At 37.2% G+C, this 25,131-nt stretch overlaps 1 protein-coding gene across 1 annotated transcript in view; it reads right to left on the bottom strand.

The window, feature by feature from the left end:
- The window catches only part of LOC107087914 (microtubule-associated tumor suppressor candidate 2-like), a 53,563-nt gene extending 28,839 nt beyond the window's left edge, over positions 1-24,724 (bottom strand). Inside the window, exons 1-4 of the mRNA XM_015379754.1 lie at positions 24,598-24,724; positions 6,417-8,622; positions 4,286-4,544; positions 11-268 (exon numbers count right to left, since the gene is read on the bottom strand). Coding sequence (XP_015235240.1) covers positions 11-268; positions 4,286-4,544; positions 6,417-8,426 — 2,527 coding nt within the window. The 5' untranslated portion in view covers positions 8,427-8,622; positions 24,598-24,724. The remainder of the gene's footprint in view (positions 1-10; positions 269-4,285; positions 4,545-6,416; positions 8,623-24,597) is intronic.
- Between the last annotated feature and the right edge of the window lie 407 nt (positions 24,725-25,131).

Here is a 25,131-nt window from a genome sequence, read left to right as displayed (position 1 = left end):
GTCAACTCACCATGAGCTGTCCTACAGGGATCACTCTGTGCACTGTCAGCGGAATGGGCTGAGGAGGCTGAGGAGACGCTGGAGCTCCTGACAAAACCAAAGGCTGCCAGGCGACCTGCTGGGAGACGGTTGGAGGAGAAACCTGGAGGCCGCAACCCTGACTGACTGAATTTGGAAAGCGGAGATCTGGAGGCTGTGGATGGGGGCTGGGATGCTGTTGTGGCAGCAGGAGGAACAGCAGGAGCTTGGTGGCTTATAACCTGGTCATCTAGCGAAGAAAAAGAAAATTAAAATTGAATAGTTTATTAATCACTTTAAAACTGCCTTTATTCAGTGGTAAAAATTAGATAAGAATGACAGCTATTTTTCTAATTAAGTTACACTAGTGCAGGATTACTCATGATGAGTTGTAGACAAAGCTCCCAGTAGACAGCAGGAAGTTGTCTTTGTGGTGAGACTGGTTGTTGCAGCAAGTAAACATGTAACTATGCATAATTAACCAGTAAATAGTTTTGTTTGGCTCTGCATGTGTTTACAGACTGGGCTAGTTTCCGATGGTTCCTCTAAATCAATTATGGCATTCAAAATGGCTCTCACAAAAGACTGTCAGGCAAATTTCTTTTTCTGATAAGGTTCTTTTAAAAAGTATCCAGTCACCTTAAGATTTTACAAATACAAGATCAAACGTTAATATTTAATCACTAGATCAACATGAAATACTTATAACTGTGAAATTGAGAGTTGTGCAAACATCTCAATGTTTTTCACTAATATTTTGAAGTGTGTGACATACATTTTCATCACTGGAGAGTTGATACATAATAAGATCACCAATCACTGCACTTATAGCTGCAGGTCCCTAATTTGGTGTTTTCTGCCCATTTTTCTTTAATATAGCTTACAGTGTGGCAGTGGGTAGTTTGCATGTTCTCCCATTCCCGTTCTTTCTGGGCACTCTCGCCTCCTCCCAGACCAGAGCGCCCCCATCCCCCCCCTCCCCCAAGGTAAAAAATTGACTGGCTTCCCTAAGTTCTCTTTAGGCCTTAAGGCTGGCTTAATTCAGCAATCATACCACGCCTCTCGTCCGTGGACACCAGCACCCCTCATGACCCCAGTAGAGATAAAGTGGGACGAATATGGAAAGATACTTTAATTTATTTTTTTTTTCAGGTTTGGTGGAAGTTAGTTGAGGACTGTCATGGTTTTGGTTCTGTTGTCCTTTACTTTGCTCCATGTTTCCTAGTTTTATTGGTTTAGTTCTTATTTTGTTACAGTTTCTAGATTTATGTTAGTTCTCAGGTTTTTCTGTTGTTGCCCTCTTGTGTGCGTTCCTTTCCCCTTGGCTTCCTCGTTGTCTCCTCTCACACCTGCTCCTTGTTAGCTCGTTAGCCCTGCCATAGTGTCAGCCAGCTGCATATACTCTCCCTCTGCTGTCACTTCTTGTTGGTTCCTTGTTGCTGCTGGTCCTGTCGTCGCTGTTGTCTGCTCACCTCGTCTCTCCCTAGCTCCCTGATGTCTCCGTGGTTCTGGTATGTGTTAAAGTTTTTGTTGGATTCCTGCCTTTGTTAACTGCTTTCATCATTAAAACTACAAGAAATCACCTCAGCCTCTGCATTTGGATCCTCTAAACCACAACCAAGACGTGACAAGGATTCAAATGCAGAGATGAGGAGACAGAGATTATTGTTGCTGATTTAATGAAAAAGGCAAAAGAAAAAAAAATACACACGCCAAAATACAGAACACATCAGGGGAAAACTGAAGAGAAAGAATATATATGGGGGATAGAACAAAGAATAGCCTTATCAGCTGATTTGGAGAAGGTGTGGATACAAGTAACTTGAAGGGAGCTAGGGTAAAGGAGACTGGCAAAGGGGGGAATACAGAGAGTAACTCAAAAAATGCAACACAGCTTAAATATAACACAAAATTGAAAAGAAACCAATGACCAACAAAATAGAATTACATAAATAACTGAAAACTGAAAAAATAAAGCAAATTTGAGGAACAGTAAGAATGCTTTTGTCAGAAAACAATGGTTTGGAATCTTTTTTTTTTTTTTTTTGGCAGCTATTATTCTCAACAGCAAGATAAAACTTAAGATGTATCGACATGGACAATTAAGGCTTCACACAGAGACAAATGGAATTCCCTGGGGAAAATCTAAAAACTTTGGAAAAAATCCCCATCTTGGCTTCCTAAGCCTGCATATATGAGGTCAAGATCCTGCACAGAAGAAAAGCATTATCCCCTGCTGGCTGCAGAGATAAGGTAGATGACCCTCCTTTCTTTTCCTTTCCTTTCCATTTGGCACAGCTGTGCACCTCAGTGGAAGGTAGAGGATTACTGCTGCATAAGGAGAAAAAACATGTTTCCAGGGAAGGAACAGACGCCTGATGGTAGAGAGAGGAAAAAGTGGAATAAAATCAAAGTGGAAAAGTCCACCCCTTCCAGTATCATTAGAGATGAAGCTCATGCTTATCTTATATTTCCTCCACCCTGTCTGCCTGTTTGTCAGGAAGTCTGCTTATGAGTTTGGAGCTTCCCCTTCTTGAATAAGAATGTCAGGATCATTAGGGATAAATGTCCTAATTTCCATTGTAGCCTTCCCACCCCCACATCTTATCCTATTCAACACCTCTGAGACACAAGGAGGAGAAATTAGAAATTAGTTTAACAAACATCACTTATCCCTGAGATATAGAAATCAGCACAGCCTATGGTGCTGTTTTTTTTTTTTTTTTTTGTTAATTTGCATGGATATNTTTTTTTTTGTTAATTTGCATGGATATCCTTTATCTTTAATAAAATGTGCATACAGTTCGTCTTACCATTCAGTAAACGGTTAAAAATGCTTAATATGCCATAAATTTCTTTGAATAAATCTTTTGTATGTTACTCTCTTTGAGGCAAACAAGGCCATTTTCTCTTTGTATGTGTTATGTAAATTAGGACAGGAACAATCAATAGGACATGCAGCTGGTATAAGCCCAAATGATTTCAATCACAGTTCAAAGTAAGTCCAGTGTGTATAGATTTCCACATCTAGGCTTTAAGCTGTATGTTATTAAAGGTGATTCCTGCAACACAGTCCAAGCATCACTGCTGCAAGAAAGAATGAAGAAACATGCATAAGTGAATTTACATTCTGTAATGGTTCAGTGTGTATCACTGCCTTGCCTGGTAAGTATGCTTACAATCGCAAAAATGCAGAATTTTCAACGTAACTCTGTGTCACAACTGCCACAAAGTAATGTATTATAACTGTTATAATGTGTTGGTATCTTACATTTTTATTTAAATGTTGAACAATTATAATCCCCTAATCCCCAAAGTAATAGGAGCTGAAGCTGCAACAAAAGAGGAGTCTTAAATAGAATAATTTAGGGGAGCTGAATTATAATGCATGTCACACATTTCACAATTATTTTAAATGAGAATAATAATTTATTTTTTCCTTTACTCTACAATTACGTACATCTTCAATTGATTTTGTCACTTCAACTCACAGTGAAACAATTGAGGTTTTTGGTTTTATTATAGCAAAGTAAAATAACAAATTAGTAAATCCAAGATCTATCAATGTTTCTAAAGGCACTCTACTCAACACATGGAAATGCTATATGTACCAAATTTCAGAGAGTGTTCCCCGATCTAGTGAGAACAAGGTAAAGATAATTTTAGTGGATAAATTCTGACAATAAAAAGAAACAGAATTCTTTGGTTATGAATTTGTAAAAAATATTATAAGATAAACTGTAGATGCAGTTTTATTGCCATGTGTATACGTGGCTACTGAGTATTACACTTGTTTACCTCGTTTTAGCTATCACAAAAAAGGAAAATACAAATGCAATATCCATGTTAGTGACGTATGAATCTTCTTTCCAGGAGGATAATGGCAAAATGTCTTACTGTAATATTACATAGACAGATTGACTGAAGCAGAAATCGTATTTAAGCAATCAGAAGAGCTATTTGTATAATCAAAATTAGAAATTAATTGAAGAGAAGATGTGTGTTGGTTATTATCTATTTAGTTTTTGTTGAACTTAAGTTTGTAGATTGCTTCCTTCTGGTGCAGAATGAGTCTCTTCCCACAACCGTCCAATCAAGTCTGCCATAATTATTCTCAGAAAGAATGCATTTTAATAGACCTTCATTTTGAGCGAAGCTGAGGGATGGATGGGTCTCACTGCTTATTGTTTCATGGCAGCAGGAAGACAAAACTAGCATCTCCAGTTGACCTTCTAGAAGATAAAATGTGCTATAGATTCTTATTTACCTGTGTTGTCTTGGTTTTTGTGATTGATTGCTGGGCTGACAGTTTGGATCGGTTGGCTGAAGCCTGGTGTCGACCTCTGTCCTGGGCTGGGTCCTCGGGCTTTGATTGAACCTGCAGTTGTCCTGGTAACGGCTCCGAGACCCAAACGAAGTCCTCTGCTTGAACGAATGAGACTGCCACTTCCCCCGGTCTGTGTAGCTGTCCTGCCTTGCATTGCATCTTCAGAGGAGATGCCTTTGAAACTGTGGGAGCGCTCCACCTAACAATCAGAATGACAAAAATATTATTTTAAAGCACTGCAACATGAAAGACCTGACATTTTTTTCAGTTATGCAGCGCACATCCTAATATGAAGTTGAATTATTGTGAACACAGCACTTTGGTCTCAGTCTACAGGTTTATTAGTGATTTCTAGAATTTCTACAACTAGAATGGGATGCAGATATTTTAGTTATCAGCTTAGTTATATGCTTAGGATGCTGAAGGACATAGGGACCACTTTTTATCATTCTGCTTAGTTCTACTAGTTAAACCCATAACATCGTTTTCGCTCTGCTTTTCCTTGTCATGGCTTTAATACCTTTGCAGAGGGAGTCATGAGATGGGTTGCTACCATCAACAGCTTCAGTTATACATTGATGACAGCGTTGGACCTGTTTTTCAGTGTTTAGCCCTGTTTCTCACCAAGAAATAGCCAGGGGCTTAGCTTTTACTGTGACAAACTGTCGGTCTCTCTTCCTTTTGACATGAAAACTGGCTCATAGCACCGCTGCTTATCTGTTTCTGTCTAACTATGGAGCTAGTTTACCATTGTCTTTTCTAACATAAAAGATATTCATGAATCAAGAAACGTTTAACCGGTATGACTGTATGACAATTAAAGTGCCTTGAGATAACATATTTTGAATTGCCGCAATAGAAGTTACAAATGGTCAAATCCAAAGTTAAAATGGCACATTTTTACAAGAAGATGCCCTGCAGTCTGAAATACAAATGGAAAAGTTAAAGATTTCTCATGAAACTGGATGCAAAAATCCAATATGGCTGTTTTTTTAACTTGGGAAGAAATGCAGTTAAACTTTTTTCCCCATTTCCTTATCATTTGATTTCTGATTAAATGGGGTAAAATATTCACATAGATAATACTGACGTGCAAACTCTGTCTGTGAATGAGAATGAGAGGAACTAAGGATTTACTTTAGCCTGAAGGATTTTCATGACCGGAATGAATGTTGTATTTTTACTTGTTTTTGTTTAGTGATAGGGGAACATAAATACCAGGGGATTTTTTTATATGTATCTACAAAAAGGCTGATGTGTGTAGAAGCAATGTTGTGCAGCTTGCCTTGGACTAGGAAAAAGATACAAAACATCAGTCATCAAATATGCATGGGCTGAAATCATGTGCATAATGTATCTGAAATACAAATGGTCGATGGTAAAAGGTAAAATCAAACACAACTGAACATTTTCTTTACTGCCCAGCAAACCACTAAATTGCCTGTGGTTTAAGCACCTACCTAAAATTATCTTTAAGAAGATATTTGGCTTCTTTTTTTATTAGGCTAATATATTATAATCATAAATGTTGTGCTTTCATTAGCTGGACAAAATACATTATATTCAACACAAGATATGGTCATTAATTTATTAATTTATATAATCTTTTTCACATAGTGAAATCAGTTGCTTGAAAAAATGACACTTTTCAATAATATGCTAATTAATTTAATATTTCTGTATGCAGAAGTTGTGTCATACAGTACGTTTGTCATTGTAATAATAATAATAATAATGAATTTTATTTGTAACGCACTTTACATTTGACTTCAAATCTCAAAGTGCTACATTTAAAAAAAGGGAAAATTAAAACAAGGTTAAAAAACCATAACATTAAAAACAAAGTAAAAAGACAATAATTAAAATCAATACATTCAAATGCATACATAGCCTATTACAAAATCTAAAATCAACAATTGTAGGCATTTCTAAAAAGGAAAGTTTTCAGTCCATTGTAAGCAAATCACTAAAAACCATTTAAAATAGTAATAGCATTTGGGGTGCTTATAGCTGTATTTGATTACCTAATATAATAAATACATTTAGAGTACACTATGTAAATTAAACTCACCTCAGTTGATGTTCCATAGTAGTTTTCTGCCCGGCCACTCAGTTTCGGGGATGCATTGTGGCTGTATGCATGTGCAGGAGGAACTGTGTTTGTGTGTCCAGGAGCCCTGAGGCTCCTGTTTTGCATCGCTGGTTGGAAACTGTTCACCTGCATCCCTTGGCGGTATTTATCATATAGAGGATTGGAGGCACTAAGTACTCTGGCTCCTTGGGTTTCTGTCTCAGGCTTGGAGGGGTCTTTAGATGCATCTTTTAAGGCCACTGTTGGTTGGCTGTGGGTGTAGGTTGAGAGCCTGGATGGCAGAGAGGAGACCTGATAAGGTCCATCAGCAGCCTGGAGCTTCAATTGAGGATTCTTTCGGACAGAAGTTATTATTTTGGGACGGACTCCTTTAGGTTTAAGTTTAGGTGATGGGGAGTTCTCTTTGGGGTTACAGTTTGTGGAGCTCTGTTGGATGCAAAGAGGCGCTTTTGGGATTCCACTTGTGCTTATATTAGTTTTCACCGGAGCTCTTAAGCAACTGTTGCCATAGCCCTGAGCTGAGGTTGGTACAGCTGGGTTGCATCCTGATGGGACGTGCCTAGAAGCTCCAGAGACATTCCTGGAAATGAGGTACATTGAGGGCTGCTGACATGGTGAGCCCTGTGGTGTCCTGAGGGGGGATTGAGGAGGGGTTGATGACCTTGATTCAATCCCAGTCTTGCTGGGACTAGAGCTATTCCTTCTATAAATGAGCTGAGCCTGGGGTTTCTTGTCTATTATGGGTGTGTTAGAGGGACCAGACAAATGTTGTGTAGTTGGCTGTTTTTCCATGGGTGGTGTCTCCCTCTGGAATGCTTGGTTGGGCTGCCTAAGATGAGAAACACTACTCAAGTTATAAAGGTGGGAGAGATCTGATGGTTCCCTTAAAGCAGATTTTGTAAACTTTTTGTTTGACCTACTGCTGTGTGACTCTGGAGATGCATCAATAGAGGAAGGCAGTACTGTTTTAGTTTGCTGAGTTTTGGGTTCTGGCAAGCTTCTTTCTCTGATCATCTCTGTCTGGCAGAGGGGTCTGACGAGCTGCTGACGTCGAGGTGGCAGCACCCTCTCTTCAAATCCAGCTCTTCTCCTTTGGCCAAGGCCTCCTTCATGGGAAACTCCATTTCTATGATGACCCCTTTCCTCCTGTCTCTGCTCCTGACTATAGTATTGTGGACAGTCATATTCTTGAGGATGGAATGGTGGGGAGTTCTGATTGGTGTCTAAGGAAGCTGCCCTTTTGCTGGACTGGGCTGAGGTAGGATTGTTGGTGTTAGGAAAAGGGTTGGTTTTGGGGCTAGATAGAGATATAAGACATGTTTCACCACTGGAATCCAGAGCAGATGACAGACTTCCACTAAGAGCAACAGTTGACAGACTGGAGACAAACACATTTGTCTCAGACTTCGACTCCTTCAGACACCCCGTCAGTCTCGCCCTGCCTGATCTAGTGTCATTTTTCTCTTCTGAACCTGACAAATATGTGTCAAGCTCCTCAACACTGTGACAGGCAATGCGTTTCTCCTTCCTCTTACTGCTCTCTTCCCTGCTTTGGTCATCATTTCTCCTTACACCAGTAGAAGCTGAACTGGCTGTTGAACTTGAGGATATGGACATTGGACCCTCATCCTTTCCATCTCTCATGCTCTCTCCGTCATCTTCCTCTTCGTTATTCTCCTCCTGACTTCCCAAGAATGTGTGGATCTCGAACTCTCTGAGCTCAGGCACCACACATTGCTGCTCTGAACCCCAGATCACAATTTTGTCTGGAGATTCACTCTGACGCACCAATGGAGGAATAGAGCCTGTGTTGTACCTTGTGACCTGAATCAGACCCGCTTCTTCTTGGTCAGAGACTGAGGTTATTTGATTGGCGTTATCATCTCCGGACGAGCGGAAATTGGTTTTGTTTCCAACCTTTTCTCCTCTTTCGACACTGACTCTCAGCCCTTGAAAATTAGTTGGAATGCTCATCTTTGACTGTTGCATCAAGCACACTCAGTACTTTAGGCCATTTATCGAGTTTTAGAAGTTACCTCAATATCTGCTAATCGCTTTCAAGGTCTGTATGAATTAAATCCTTAAGCTAATTTATCCTCTTGCTTCCAGGTCAACTTCAAACTTGCATTTACAGTTACTTATGTTACTGTTAATTGATTTTAAAATGAGATGAAGTTTGCTGAATCTGAAAGAAAAAAAACACAGAGAAAGACAAAGAGTAAGAAAGCTATTATTTTTGATGATCATTATCTTTTCCCAAAGTCACAAAAATAGTCCATATTCAGTACAATGTACTTTTATAAGAAAGCGCCTATAAATTAATATTTTCTGGTATTTATTGCAATGATGATTGACATAAAAATATATTTTTGCAAAGCAATCATTCTTCGCTATTAATTTATGGTGAAAAAATTGGCATTAACAGTTTCTCTAAAAAATAGAATGCAGATTCGTAGCAACACACAGCTTATAGGTCAACTATAAGGTGAAACACTGATAAATAGCAACTTAATTTAATCATACTATGAAATTAAAACACAATAACTAATATTTTGGTCCCTGCTTTTGGTAAAATGGTCAAACATTCCCATAAACAAGCTTGTAAGAATCGTGGAAGCCTTCCAAGAGCACTTAAAGTTGTTTTAACTGTGAAGGGTGGACCAATGTCACACTCAACCCTATGGATTAAGAATGGGATGCCGCATACGTTCATAGACCAGTCTAAGGAGGCTGGTTTGATTGCTCACTTCCTTCCCCTGTCTAGCTCTGCCTTGTTCCTCATCAGATCCAACTGTTCCCGTTTCCTATTTAAGCTACCTAGATAGCTTTTCTAGCGTACTTGTGTTATGATTGTCTGATCCTGATATGTTTCTGCCTTTGGACTTTTGAGCCTGCCTGTCCCTGTCTAATTAGTTGCCTGCCTGTCTTCAGTCCCCTGTCTGACTTTTTTGTGTATTTAACCTAGACCTGTCCCTTGACTTCACCCTTTAGATTATTCTTTCTGCCTTGGTCAGCCCTGATCAGATCTCCTGTCAGCTCTTGTAGCTTTCCGTATCTGGATCTCCCTCATCCCTCATCCTCAGTCTTTGGCTACCGGACTGAACTGACAAACCAGGTTAGTGACTAGCGTGTTCATAATCATCCTCCGGCTGATTATCGCAGTTGCTAACCTGTGTTTCTCTTCCATAGATGTTCCTGCTTCCTACACCTAGCTGCTGCAGCAGCTGATATGATATTTCCTGTTATTTTGAATTAATGCTTTTTTGAAGTTATCCCACTGTCTGTCTGGCTTGAATACTGGGTCCCTCTGTTGTGAGTCATGATATTAATAGGGAGTTTATATAACAGAAAAACAAAAAGTAGCATAAAATGCAGAAAGATCTTTCATTGTTTTATATTTTTTTATTGACAAATGTCAGACTAATGTTATGATCCTATGTGTTCTTCTCCTTTACTGTGATTTAAAAACATAAAATGCTTTTGTTTTTATAAAAGTATTTTCCTAAAAAGTATTGACTCTGGGGGTCTAAATACAAATATGCAGAACATTTTGCAAACATTGTCAATGTTCCAATAAGGTTGGTTGCTGAAACTAGAAAATGTTCTGGGGAAAATTGAGCGCCTGCATTGCAATAGATCTATAATCAACACTCCTTATGAATGCAACACAAATCAAATGATGTGAGCAGGTTGTCTGGTTTACAAACAGAACAACAAAGTGTGCATATCTTAAAGTCACATCCCTAGATTCTTCTGCTCCTTTGGGATGAATAATCTTGTATGGAGTATAAAATGAAACAAAAAGTAAGTAAAAATAAGGCAGGGCTGGGAGCCCCATTTAGTTTCAATCTTTACACGAGTTATAGCATGTTATGCCTTGGAGTATGTAATTTTTTATGAGCAGTGGGGCTGTGGGAGCAGATAAAGCCATGTGATTTGATTGTGCGAGCTGTGTTTGTGCATGGATTTAATGAAAGGATTGAGGGGGCAGCGGGTGACTTTGGAAGGATGTGTTTCTGGAATAGTTGTCCAATAAAGGGTTAACAAAGAAGCTACTGACACAACAATAGTACTGATATTGGAGGGCTGCTTTGTTTTTGTTTTGCTGTTAGAGTTGATTATTGCTTACATTCCGTCATATAATTATTGACCACAGAAAATGTACTTTGTGCAAAGCCCACATCTGTGTCATTATGCTGCCTGATTAAAAGACTCGGCGGAAACAAAGATGGTGAAAAACATTTTTAGCACTGGATGAAAATAAGTGTGACATAAAATTCACACAAAAGGAGAGCTGAAAAGAAAAATAATTACTTTGACTAATGATTCTAATTCTTTACTTTTCCATATTGATAAATGGACATTAAAACTAAAGCTACTGATGGGTTCAGGCACTGTATTGTTTTTTAGGGATTTCTTCAATCTTTTATTTCTATGTTAGTTTTGTCTTTGTAGACCATTTCTTCTGACTGTTAGATTGTATTTAACAATCCAAAATGTTGACTCACCTAATTATTATTGCAGTAGAGGCGTCTGTTTTTATTAGCAGGTCCTTTCGCCATGTATTTGATGGTTGGCATTTTAGCAAAGTCACTTCTAAGATGGCAGCTCAATCTGCCTGTGGCTTTAATATAAAATGTAGGCTATCACAAATTCAATAGAAAGTAAAGCTTTCATACATTATATTGATCAGGATGACCGAAGGGTTTTGTGAGTTTAAAAAACCAAAATTAATTCATTTAAAATCTGTTCAGATTGGGGTTAAATACATATTGTTTCCTCAGCAGTTTTCTGCTTAAATCATTAGAGAAAACCCTAATTGTGTTACATACAATTAACATAAAAATGAGAACCACAGTCTGCCTCACTCCAATCTGTTTCTCACTACGAGATGGTTGCAAAACACACATGGAAAATTCAAAGTGGTGGGGAAAGTAAGAGGCGGCAGAATTCTGAGAGAGGACACGGTGTCAGATCGATTACAGCACTGATGTAGTACCAAGGCCTGTGCTGATGACAGCGATCTGAGGCAGGCTGAGCATTCAGTGAAATAAACCACATTTAAACAAACTGCTAGTCTGACAACATCAGTTTGGAACAAACCAGGAGAGAGAGAAGAATCAATGAACATGTTTAAAAATCAGGATGCAAATATTTAATTCAGTAAAAAAAACATTTAAAAAAAAGCATTTGACTTCCTCTTTTTCTTAAAACAAAGGATACTTATAAGGCTTCATTACCATATATCTCTATTTCATTAGAAATATGACTCATAATGGAAAATGTACCAAATTTTTCAGATATCAGTCTAGTCTGAGAGCAAATGTGTGACAGCTGTTTTGTTCAAACCACATTAGGTCAGTGTGCAGCCTAAGCTTTTCTTCTTGCCACTTAATTGCAAAGTATGCTCTACTCCTTGGCAAGCAGTTTGAGTACTTAACCCTGTGACATCCAAACTTTTGTCTTAATGGGCAAAAATTGAATTTGCAAATATACATGGGACACAAAAACTCGATTTTACATAAAAAAAACCCACCTTTTTTTCACTTTTACATGCTTATAAATAGAATGTTCATGATATATGATAAACCATCAGATTTTTAAAGAAACTATGTCTTTGATTCACATTAGATTTAAAATATATTCACTTCTTCCTTTTCCTTAATGTCTTCAAACGTTGGACTCTGTTTACCATGCTTCATTAAAGTTAATCAGAAACTGTATTTCTGTATTTTTGTAACTGGAATTTGAAGCAGCCTCAATGATCTGTAATTGAGATTACTGTAATTGATATGTTTTTTTTTTTTTTATGTACCGGTACCTGTCATTTATTTTAATGTATCTATGTTTAATGTATTTTATGTAACTTTGCTGTCTCTTGGCCAGAATTCCTTTGAAAAAGAGGTTTTTAAATCTCAATTGGATTTTTTTCTTGGTTAAATAAAGGTTAAATAAAAAAACAAAAAGAAAAGAAAGGCACAAATTCCTGATATTTTTGGATTTTCTAACATGACAATATCATAGTTTTATTGTCATTTTAACAATTCATTTTCTGAGAAAAGATTAGCATTTTATCTTAGCAAGTGTTTTTTCTGATGATAGTGTTTTAATATTTCACTGAAATGTTATATTTTAAGCCTTAGTCTTGCTCAACATGACAACCCCTTTAAAAAAAAAATCCAATTTAATTCAGGAACAGCCAATCACTTATAATATCGGCAATGTCATGAGAATTGGAGAGCACAACTGAAACCCCCTCCCTCTGATCGTTGAAATGGATCAGAGAGCACGGCGATCTCAAGGTCAGCCTCAACCTTTGACAGCTCACAACAGGCATTCAGTTCTGCTGTGCATCACCTTCAAATGTGAACGCACATGCAGGATTCATTAGAAACTAATGAATGGGGGTGGAACAACCCTCTTATCGGAAATAGTTGCACTCATTACAAAGTGAAAAATTGCCCCAGGAGGAGCTGGTACATTGATGTTAATCAATTTCTTTTAAGGATAATTTTAATTGTTTACTTTAATTTTTTATCTTTGTTACAAGCCTATTTTTTCCCAAATGGGATGTCAATGAAAGACGAGTCGAAAACCAAAAAGAACAGAGAAAAGACTTAATTTATCTAGCAGGAATCAGCTTGAGTGGGTGAGAAACTGAGACGCACCCGATCGTGGGAGGGATGGGACTTGGAGATGGGTGAAAGAAAAAAAAGTTCCTGTAAATTTCTAATTAGTGCTACAGTGAGAAATACTTGTTGAGGTCCTTTATATGAGCTGTACAGCCCCATTTATGATGTGGCTTACTGGCTCAAGCCCAAGAGGGAATAGCAGAGTGATTATTGGAAATCCCTGACCACAAATAAGGCTCATTAGTAATGAAGTGCTCAGATTGATGAAACTGGGAACTTGTACTTGCAATTTAATGAAATTATTTTCTCCAGACAGATAGGAGTAAATCTCAAGATGAGAAAAAAAATTATCCAGAAGATAGATAAGTTTTGCAAAACAAATGTTTCTATTCAAACTACTACTGAAAAAGTCATGATGGGATTTATTTCATCTTTCAGTTTAAGGTGTCAAACATTACTGGGATTTAATAGGTTGGTTCCTTTGAAAAAAAATTCTAAATGATTCAATCTGTTTTTTTTATTTTATTCTTTCTTTTTTGATAGTGTAAAATGAATGTTCTGTGCATTGCAAAAATTAGTCACTGCAACAGAGGGATTATGATATGCAGTTTATTTAAATTGAGATTTTTAAGATGAGTAATGCAGAAATTGTGTTTGTCATAATACCTATTAATAAAATCAAGAAGAACTCATTGACTGTATTTTTAGTGTAAATACACCTCTAAGAAGGTCTTAGAGGTTTGATCGTGAACATTAGTGAACAAAAAGAATTGTGAAGAGACAAATCAAAGGTAAAGCTAAGGCAAAGTCTATTGATGGGTTAGGTCATAAAACTATAAATCAAAAATTGAATTCTTAAAGACATGGTGGCACCATCATGCTGTTATGATACGTTTAAATAAAATCCAAATTAAATGAAGTTTAATGCAAATGTGGAAAGTTTAAAGATGTTTTGTTTTTAGAGAGATAAAAAAAAGATCTTTCATATACAATTTGCAACATAAAACAACACATTCTTTGAGCCCCACCAAGGTACTGCAATGCTCTGTTTCCTATTTTGTCATTTCACAGCATGTTTTGTTCCATTTTCAGACAAATAAACACCATGACAATACAAAGCCAGTCAAATGCCCAGACACACACTGGTGTTCAACATACATCTCCCCAGCATCTTTGTTGTTCATCCAGCAGCGAAAGCCGTTTTCAGGAAAGCCATTTGTCTTTGGCACTTTGCTTTACTCCTCTCCTCCCCCCACTGGCTAGCAGACAGGTTTTATAGCTCTGTGGTCCCAGGGGGGGGACACCAGCAAAACTCTGACACATGTATTCCCCCTTCCCTTCTCTTTCATCCACACTTCTGCTGAGATGTGAATTCCAGCACTTAAAATAGAAGCGAAAGAAATGACACAGAACAATGACGTCTGTGTGTGTGAGTGTGTGTGTGTTTGTATTTATCAATGACATAATCTGATTTAGGAACTGGTTTGCATTAAATTGCTTGAATGCAAACCATGCAAATATTTTAATGCATTGCTTTCCTAAAAGGTGAAAGTGGCTCCTTTGGACACCACACAGGGTTTATTGCATTGACATGATAAATCTTGTACTTTCATGCTCAGCATACGAGACAGACTATGACATAATAAATAAATGCTGAATATTCTTTAAAATTATCCAACAGGTTCAGAAAATCCTCAGACAATCACCTACTGCTCCTCCTATATCTGTCTGCAACACAATACAGACAGAAATAGCAGTGGAACGAACTAAATGCTTCATTATCACAGTGCACAATAGACACCCCTTCGGCAGAATCTCACAAGATGATTCACTGCGTTGTTGCTGAGCATTCTCAGGTTGAGTCAAGGAATAACTCAAGGGATTTACCATCATATACAAAAGAGGAAAGGAAATTTAAAATGGTTTTCTGTTTTACATTAAAAAAAATCTAATATTACAATTTGCTCATCTAAGGATGGTTGAAACATTTTCAGAGCTTTGGCTCTGCAGTGTTATGCTTTCCTTATACGATAATTTGGTTTCCTCCTTGCTCCTGTTCTTCCATTACTTCTATGTTAATAACGAAGTGTTTATAGGGGCAGAGTGAGGCAATCAATCTTTTATCCATCATCAGATGGTGACACATCAGCAAACTGCAGCTACTCTATCTATCTAACCAGATTCCCACATCGCAGGGGGGGACAGTAACAGGATTTATGGAGAATCCTGGGTCAGAGTGGGTGGTCACAGTTAAGTGAATAAAGGGTGGATAAGGAAATCAGATCATCTGCAATAAAGGCCAATTTATCTCCTCACTGTGTGCAGGCATGCTGTTTTCTACGTAGTCTAAATTTGACTGAAACTCACAAAATGCTAAAAATGGGATTTTTTCAGACGATTCAGAAATGGCTGAATGTAAAAACACTTTCACACATTAACACATGTTCATGCACAAGCTTTGTCTCATTTCAGCTCACAATACTAAGAGTTTATTACGATGCAATCTGAAGAGAGATTCTGAAACAGCAACAGGAAAAATCAGAAGTATTGTTTTCTCAATTTGTTTCTATTCGAAGAAAACAATAACAGTAAATATTTCCAGCTTTATCATAAAACCACTCATAGCTCTGTTTGTGGCAACTTTCACTTTTTCTTTCTAAAAATGTTTCATATTTTAACCACAAACTTTAATGTATTTTCCTTGAGACAGAACAATGGTAGGGCATGAATGTGTTTTTGGAGGAAAATATTTAACTGCAAATAAGAATGATCAAGTATTGATGATACTTTCCCTTGTCTTTCTTATGAAAATAAGGCCTTTTAAAAAATGTCTCTAATTGTAATTTTTTTTTTTTTATTTAAATCCCCCAAAATTGTTCCATTTGAATTTTTTACATTTCTAATTTTAAATCCAAATTATTAATAAACCTTGAAAAACTTTATTTTGTTATAGATTTTAGGTAGTAATGGGAACTATTTTTTTGAGTGAAGTGGATCACTAGAATGAATTTGTTTAAATGATTTGTTCAAAGGCTTCATTGAGTCATTCATTTCATACAACCACATTTTCAGTTTTATATTTAAATTGGGAAACCTGCATGAATTTGGTTGCATTAAAATCAAACCTTTAACCATAATTCACACTTAAAATTGCACAATTGGTCACACAAGTATTACACAAATCCCCTTATCTATTCCAAATCATGTCTCCTTACCTCAGTCTGCTGGTACAATATGTTTGTAGGATAAAGTTCCACTCGCAGTACAATTAAGTAACTTAAGTATTAGGTAATCTTCAGAAGGTTTACACATTTTAAAACATGTGCAAACATGTTTTTATGCACAGAGCACATTATTAAAGAAGGTGCAAAGTTATTTGCCTTAGAATTTAGCAAACAGTATGTGCAAACTTTTTTTTTTCAGGGCATGATTCAAGGCATTATTGGTTCATGATATGAATTAGAAATGTGGTGAATAATTCACTCCCTAGCAAAGCGTGGGCAGAGTGTAAACAAATCACTGCCTGATTCACACACTAAGTGATTGAATTAGCGCATAATTCGCTAAGCAGCAAATTTTGACACAAAGAGTGAACAAATCCTGCCCTGAGTCTTTTCTAAATAAGTAAGTGAAACACAGTCCCTATCACACCCTGATTGATGCAAATCATTTACTGGTGTTATTTCTTAGTCTGCTCAGTAGGTTGTGAGAAAATCTTGAAATCAGTCTTAGCAAATATTAGCTTGGAGTTAGCTGTTAGCGGTAGATTCTGCGAGTTACAGAACACACGAGGTCTCATGAACTTTAATTTTGCATTGACTTTAAACTGTGAAAGTTAAGAATCAGTTCATGCAAGTGATCCAATTCAGTTTTTATATATTCTTTTTTTTTTTGTTTAAACAACTTATTCATAAAAAAGAACAACACCGGTTTTACGGTGGTGTCTTTCTGGAAGGTAAACATTTGTCTCAGTCTCAAGCTTTTGCAGCCTTTTTTGGGGGATTTGGTTTACCATTATATTCAGGTTAAGTCATTTTAACATCAAATTCGCTCAGCTTCTCTGTCCCTCTGGAAGAAAGGGTTCCCTATAGCCTGATCCTGCCCTTACAAGGTTTCCCTTTGGGATTCATATGTTCATGGGTGCCGTGTTTTCATACACATAAATATATATAATATATTCACTGACCAACTGTATCTATGCTAAAGTAAGGGGGATAAGTCAGTTTGATAATCCCAGTATCTCCTAAAGACAGTTGGTGTCACTGTTTTGTTTTGGTTATTGTGATAGATCAGATTTAAAAGGGTAAAAGCATTTGCACACCACACTTTTCAGGTCATTAGTATTAAAAGCCTTAAAGAACAACGCATCTTTTTCTCAAAGTTTACAATAAAGTTCTGATTTATGTTAGACTGCCACAGACTATTGTAATGAAACACATTAACGTTTATGTTAAGGTTTAAATGTCACTGCATCCCTACAGCTGTAGTTGACCAAAAAAACCATCACTACCTAGAAGTTAATGGCTTGAAGCCAAAATGCTGGGGAAAATTCTCAGTAATCCAGGTCATAGTCATTACAAAACAGTTAAATAAAAAACAAACCACTGGACTTTGTTTTCCAAGTCTGAAGACGTTTTGCTTCCCGTCTAGAAAGCTTGAAAGCCATGAATCCAAAAATGGTCCTCTGTGCTTCATGGTTTTTGCTTTCAGTCTTGCCTATAGCAATGCTGAGTGTCAATTTCCACTTTATAAGCATTGCTGCATCATTTTGATGGAACACACACTTTGCAAGGTGATGAAATACATATAGAACTAAAAGAGTGTGAGGAGAAAATCAAACGGGGGATAAGTTATCAAGGTGGGACAAAGCAATATTTGCCAAGAGACCGGCGTGGTTGCAAATAAGCATATTCTCACAGTTTGTCAGAGAAAATGGTGAAAGAGGAGGTAGTAACAAGCCAGTCAAAACACAGACTAACATCAAATTCACTTGTGGTGACATGCAGGAGGTGAGAAACATGAGTGTCTGTCCACACCGGTCGCTGGTAACACTGCATTATTATTAACAAAGCCCCTCCGCCCACCACCCTAATGCCTGTCGCAGAGAGAGAAACGTTAACTCTTGCATGCCTGAGACTGTTTGCAATGGACAAAGAGTGGACAAAAGTGCTTTATATCGAAGCTTTGAAGGTTATAAACAAAGGGAGCTGCATTCTTTGTTGGAGTCTGAGGAGGCTGCAGACATAAAGCTGGAAGGCTGAGTCACCTTTGTTTTATTTTAAGAAAATATAGATTTGAGGATGCTGCAGAGAGGAAAGAGGTTTGATGGAAAGAAGTGGGGGTGAGAGAGGATTCTAGTTAGCACTGTTATGTGTAAATGTGAATGTGTAATGTGAAAACCCTTGAGGTGTGGGGGAGGGAAGATTGGTGAGAGGTTAGTGAAAGAAATCGGTTAAATTAGAGTTCAGGAAGGATGGAGGGAAAATGTGTTAGGGGAAAGAGTGCTGAACACACCAATGAACTCCTTGGAGGGGGGGGGGCATTTCACATGCAGCACTGTTCTGATGAAGGATTTTATTTTTGGCAACAAAGCTGAAAAACAGAGAAGGATGGATGACGACTTTGAAGAGGGCTTTTTAAATATTGATCATAAGGATTACTGCTCTTTTTGCTGATTTATAAATCATCCTTTCAAGGAGCTCCAAACATTTAAATAACTGTTTAAATAAAGGCTCCAGTTCACTTGCTATAGTAGCATAGAGAAGACTCTATGTCCTTGAACTGACTGCTGAGATTCTGTTAAAGGTTGCACACAAGTGAAACAAAGGTTTTCATGCTGACTCTCCACAGGACAGGGACATGCATGTGCGTATGTGAGGAGGTGTGTCTCTCCCTGATCATCCCTCATGTCTTAGCCATGACTGCATGGGAGGAGCCACAGCAGGCTCATTGCCGACTCGCAGACAAAAGCAGCGTGAATTTGAAAACGTCGATTTGTCTGAGTTTGCACATGATCACATGCAAGCATATGCTCAGATTTATTCCTATACTGACAAAAGAGGGCTAGGAGGTGATTATAAAAAACCTGGGAAAATCTTTGTCCTTATCTTAATTATTAAAGAAAAGGATGTATTTTAACAAAACATAACCAATGAAACTAGAGATGCATGAATCAATCAGCCACAGTTGGTCAATTATTCAATTTCTTACTGTAATAGGAAATTAGCAAGAAAACGCTGTAAAGTCTGAATTATTTTCTATTCTTGAATTGCATAAAACATGAACTGTAACCATTGTTGATTTATTAATTCAGTGCATTAAAGTTGAATGAATAAGTAACTTTATTGCAAACAAATCAGTAAAATTGCTGTTTAACTTAGTGCTTATTTCTAAAAGGTTAAGGGACATTCTGTGTCCTTTGTTGCATACTGTAGGTGAGGATAATCTTGTATTAGATTCATTTTCTTTAGGATCTAAAACTGCTATTTAATTTTATACAGTACTTAAAAAAACAAAACAAAAAACAAAAAAGCAAGAAATCTGTATTGGCCAATTAGATAATTATTAGTTCATAGTTTCAAAAAAGAATCCTAATAGGGTAAAAAACAACCGCAAACACAAATCCATCCTCAGATGTCAGTTTAATTACTTTCATCAATTAAGGACACATTTCCAATTCCAGAAAATGCCACAAAAACCTTTAGTTTAACAGCGTGTTCCTTTTTTTTCTAAATAAGTGTCTCACAAACAGTCTCAGCCCTGGTTGGAATCATCAAACAATCAACAATTTCATAGCCTGTTTTTAAACTCTTATATGAACAACTCTTGGGCAGCTGGAGGATTCTTCTTTAAAATATTTTAAATGAGCATTATTAGAAATATAGATTGAATGCAGGATTATTTTTGGTCTTTAATACTTTTCTCTATTTTTTTTTTTTATTTCCATATTTTTCCAACGATCTCAATTCCTATAAAGCTTGCATTTCTAAATCCTCATTATGTATTTCCACATTTACTTGGGACAGCTGTATAACTGCATTCATGTAGCACGTTATCAATAAAGCAAATTCCTTAAATGAGTAAAATATTACTTTGCAAATAACACATTTTTTTTCTGATTTTGATATTATTGTTCTCCATTGTTAATCCAATGGAGGACAATAATGTCTCATGAACTCACATAAGAAACAGAACTTTGATATTACAATGTGCATGATGTAGTGTAAAAGTTGAATCTTTAAGAAAAAAATACACTTTCTATGTTTTACAGCTCAACACTAAAATCTGCCATTCCCCCTACTATAGACCTGAAAAGTAACACAAGCATGGTTCCTCATACAGGATTTGGTTCTTGTGTAATCCAAACAAACTTTATTACATACAATGAGTCACACTCGCACGGTGACCTCTCTTCCTTCTGCTTTGTTTTGCCCTCCCCTTTCAAATATCCTTGAAGATTGCAGCAGTGTGCAATAGTCCTGGGCTTTACCCACAGCTTTCTTCCCCTCAGAAACACAAACACACGTTTATATGATATCTGAATCAGATCGCTTCTGCACAACACACACAGACACACAAGCTGTAAGTGGTGTTCCTGCTGAATTGATCGCAGCTCAGACAAAGCTGAGGTCAGACAGAATGTATCAATCATGCAGGTGTCAGCGTCCAAAAAGGCAACGACAGTAGACAGGCGTACAGTTGAAAGACCAGTCACAGGCCGCGTGGTGTCAGGCTCCACGTTAACATGACAGGAAGGGATAGCTGTGGTTTCATATTGCTAATATGTACTAGAGGACGCAAAAATATGATATACTTTTAAAACTGGAATCAGTGAAACTCTAAGAATTAGATTTATTAGTAACACATTCTATTAAAAAGATGCTAATATTGCAGAAGTGAAAGGCTTTAAACACCTGCAATCTCAGAGCAAGGTACAAGAACTGTGGTCAAGTGGGTCTGATAGTGCTCCTCACGATTTCAAGGACAACATAATTATCAGTCTCAAATCGACCAGTAGAGGGACTTTGGAGTGTGAAACAAAATCACTCAGCCGTTTTTTGATGCTTCAACTCAAACCCATTTGACTCTCAATGTTTTGAAGCAACACAATAGACAGGTTGAAAACAGGTTTGCTTTAAGTGTGTAACACAGAAAAATGGGGCATCAATGCCTTGGGCTTTCCCTGCACGGAAAAGCAAAACGTATTCGACAGTAAGGTAGCGTCTTAATTAACGATTTCCCAACAGAGCTGGACCAAGGTTGTATAAAGCCCTGGGCAGAATCTTGTTCAGCTCCAGTTAAACCTATCAAGCATCACAGCACCACTGTTCTCCTGTTGATATTATCCATGTTTTTTTCTGATTTTTTTGTTTTGTTTATACTCTCCATTTAATAGCTAAATCTGCATAAAATATAACTTGAATAAAAGAAGCAACATAGATTATTTAATTACATTAAAATCCCGACTCTGTCATCATAATTTCAAAATAATAAAAGTTTTGTACAGAGAAAGGTTCGATCTGACTCAATACTCTCGGCTTCGACACATATCTTCAATTGGGTCACCAGTCCAAACAGCACAATCTTATGTCGCTAGAGGTCTTAATTTGATTGTGATTCAGTTTATCTTCTAATTTGAATTTAAATAGATCTTTGAACCATCAATAGATGTGTATCTTTAGGTTTGCCAGATAGCTTGAGTTTACTTTTCTATTTAAATATGGGTCATAGGTTTTTACGGAAGAATGTCCACTGACAGTGGCTTCATCTGAAATGGGCAAATTGGTGAGGACATTTAGGCCAAATTTTAAGTGCGTCAGCAGTCGCCATGATGAACTACGAGTATCAGTGCCAGGCTAGAGACTTTTTTTAAAATAAGAGAATAGAGTGATAACATTATGAGAATAAAGTCGTACATTTACGAGAATGAAGTAATAAAATTACGAGAATAAAGTTGAAAACTTATGAGAGTAGAGTCATCATACCACAACCTGTTTCAGAAAGAAAGCTTTGAGCTTCAACCAGCATATGACGGACGACCAGCACACACAAACAGCAAACTGAGTTCACTTTGACATACTGCACAATTTAATGCTGGCATGCTGAAAGATTTCCTTATTTGTCAAACTGATGCCAAAGTAAAACTTCACATAATGCTCGACATTCCTCATTTTAGGGAAGAAAGTGCTTCTTGCAAGAGTTGTCATAAAATACAACTGAGACTTTATTCTCGTAATATTAGGACTTTATTCTTGCAATGTTGTGATATTATTCTGTTAATTTTAAGAGTTAATTCTCGTAATGTTGCGACTTTATTCTCATAATGTTGGGACTCCCTTCTCGTAATTTTATGATTTTATTCACATTGTGACTTTATTCTCATAATATTGTGACTTTATTCTCAAATTTAAAATAATATTAAAAAAAGTCTGGCTCTAGTCTGGCCCTAATACTCCATCATAATAAACAAAGTCTGAATAGTGCCAGCAGTAAGGAAGGAGGTAGGAGGAGGAAGCAGGATGCTTCCTTTCCATAGTGTCTTTAGCATAGGGAGCTCCTGACATTCAAATCTGACGCATACGAGCTTCACGTATTCCCACAGTACTTTATGCTACAGGACATAAAGATAAAGCTCACCTCATGGAGTTGAACATAAATACAATTTTTCTTCATATGTAGTTCAGTGTAAGCAGATATACATAACTTCAAATGTTTTGAGTTTTATAATGAAGAGCTTCACCCTTTCAAAACATTTGTGTTACTTTTTTTTTGTAATTCTTTTTCGAAAGGCTTTTGTCATCTTCCATGGGCATTTTTGTCTAGTAATGACATCTAGGAGGTTTAGGGCTGTCCGGATTCAGCACAGCAGGACCGAGCTCCTTTCCTACCCATAATAGTGTTCTCACTGTTGACCCCTTACAAGGTGAAGGGATAGGAGTCTGTTGCAGAGTGAGTACTCTGCAACCCGGTTTCACCTTTTTAGAGAATGCTTGTGTTTTGACTAAATATTGTGAGTGTCAAAATTTAACTCAAACTATTATGGTATTCTTTTACATTAGCAGAAAGCCCTGCAGTTCTGCAGAGAAGCAACAAAGATATTATTTATTTTTCCATTTCTGTGATCACCATGCACAAGACAAAAGTATAAACAAATTTTTTTTTTTTATAAACTTGCTGTCTTGTCTCTAGAAGGGGGTACATATTATTACACTACATGCATTCCTGCAAAAGCTCTATGTTCAATTTCTACTCCAAATGTGTCAAGGCTTCTTAATACAGGCAGAATACATTATTTATTCTGCACAGAAGAGAGACGTTTGTGTTTTTGAAATCTTTTCAGTTAGGAACCCCTTTTAAACCAGTATTGTTTTCAGAGAAAAAAAAGCTGTTATGATGCACAGTAGAAAGAAAGCAGAGCTTTTTCTGTTCAAAACGAAAAACTTTGATGTGCACAGGTTTTTAACTTTCAGCTATCTCAGAAAGCTGCAGGAAATAAACTAAAGGGAGTCATGGTTGTTCTGAGGGCTAATTAGACAATTATAAGGCTTCTAAATAATTATGCAACTAAATGTAGGATTGCATACTGCAACAGCATAGCTGATGGTGTACGCTCTATTTTATTATTAGTTTTTTTTATATTTCATACTTTGCGCACCAATAATTTCTTAGTAAACACTGTCTGGATAGATGGAACATATCGGTACAGGCAGATTTTAAATTTGGATATAAGGATCATCTAAGAACCATAAATCCTTATCCAAAGCATCTCAAAGGTATTTTTCCAGTATTTCCAGTTGAACTCAATTTCCTGGGCCCTCTGAGAAGCAACAGTGCTGTAAGCATTAACAAAATTAAATTATACTAATACTAATAACTACACAAAATATTATAAGAAGCTATTCAAATAAGATTTCTTATTTCTTGCTTTAAACAAATAAAGCAACAACAGTAATCCAAGTAATTCTGCTTGCTTATCAATCATCAGTCCATAACCCAAAAAGCAATAGATATATCTGGATTCCTTTATCCCATAAAACATGATAGACTTGTGTACATTTAAGAATCTAAAAAAGGAACTATTTATTAGCACATAGCACGTATGCTGAAATCCATACAAATTTAATACAAATGGTTATTACCTCACAGTGCAGATATAACTGAAGTCTACATGTCTGAAGCCTGGGATTTATGCAAGATCATTATCAACACACACAGACAAACTCAGAGATGACACCTCCTACATCAATCACATCAACCTGTATGACCTTACTTGCTCTTTAGTCGCCCCTATATTATTTACCCTACCTAACTCTCATAAAACGTCAATCCCCTATATGCAAACGTGTTAAAATGAATAATCAGATCCATCTTAGCTGCAAATGAACCGTTCCAGTAAAAAAATAAAAATAAAACAAAAGGAAAGGTAAAAAAAAAGCAAATATATGTGCGACACATAAACCTCAGCTGGCCTCCTGGTTGTTGCTGTGAAAAACAAACACGCAAAGGGTGTTTTCAGTGTGGCCACTTACTTAAGGTTGTTTTCTGGCGCTGATTCATTGGAGAGGCTGGCCGAAAAGATGGAAACAAAGCCGCGTGGCTCTGTTGCTTCCTCTGCTCTCTCTTAGGCTCAGGATGGCATAACCAGTGCAGGAGAGATATATGCTGCAGACAGGAGGGAGAGGAGGAGGAGGAGAAAGGGGCAGGGATCTGGAGGAGGAGTGGTGCTGATGCTGCAGCCTCACAGCAGGTGCGCTTTTCTTCCTTTTATGCAGTTGCGCCCTCTGCTGGATCACTAAGTAAATCATCTTGAATTCCAGTGCCTTTTTACCAATTATGAAGAGAGAGAAAATAAATCCCTATGATTTTTTATTTTTTTTGCAAATCAAAAGCTAAACAAACTGTTCATTGAATGCTTTCTAGTGCCAATATCATTGACCAACTATCTGTATTTCCCTGTCAAGTCTGACAGCGTCCTGGACTCCCCTTCCTCCCTTAACCTTTATTCAACCCACCCCCCCTTCAACTTACCTCTGTTTATCACAGGTTCCTCTGGTCTGCTGAAC

The sequence above is a fragment of the Cyprinodon variegatus genome, unplaced genomic scaffold (assembly GCF_000732505.1).
Source record: "Cyprinodon variegatus isolate N-32 unplaced genomic scaffold, C_variegatus-1.0 Scaffold199, whole genome shotgun sequence".
In the NCBI taxonomy this organism is placed as follows: domain Eukaryota; kingdom Metazoa; phylum Chordata; class Actinopteri; order Cyprinodontiformes; family Cyprinodontidae; genus Cyprinodon; species Cyprinodon variegatus.
Note: the sequence above shows the minus strand (reverse complement) of the source record. Positions and strands in the feature narration are given on the sequence as shown.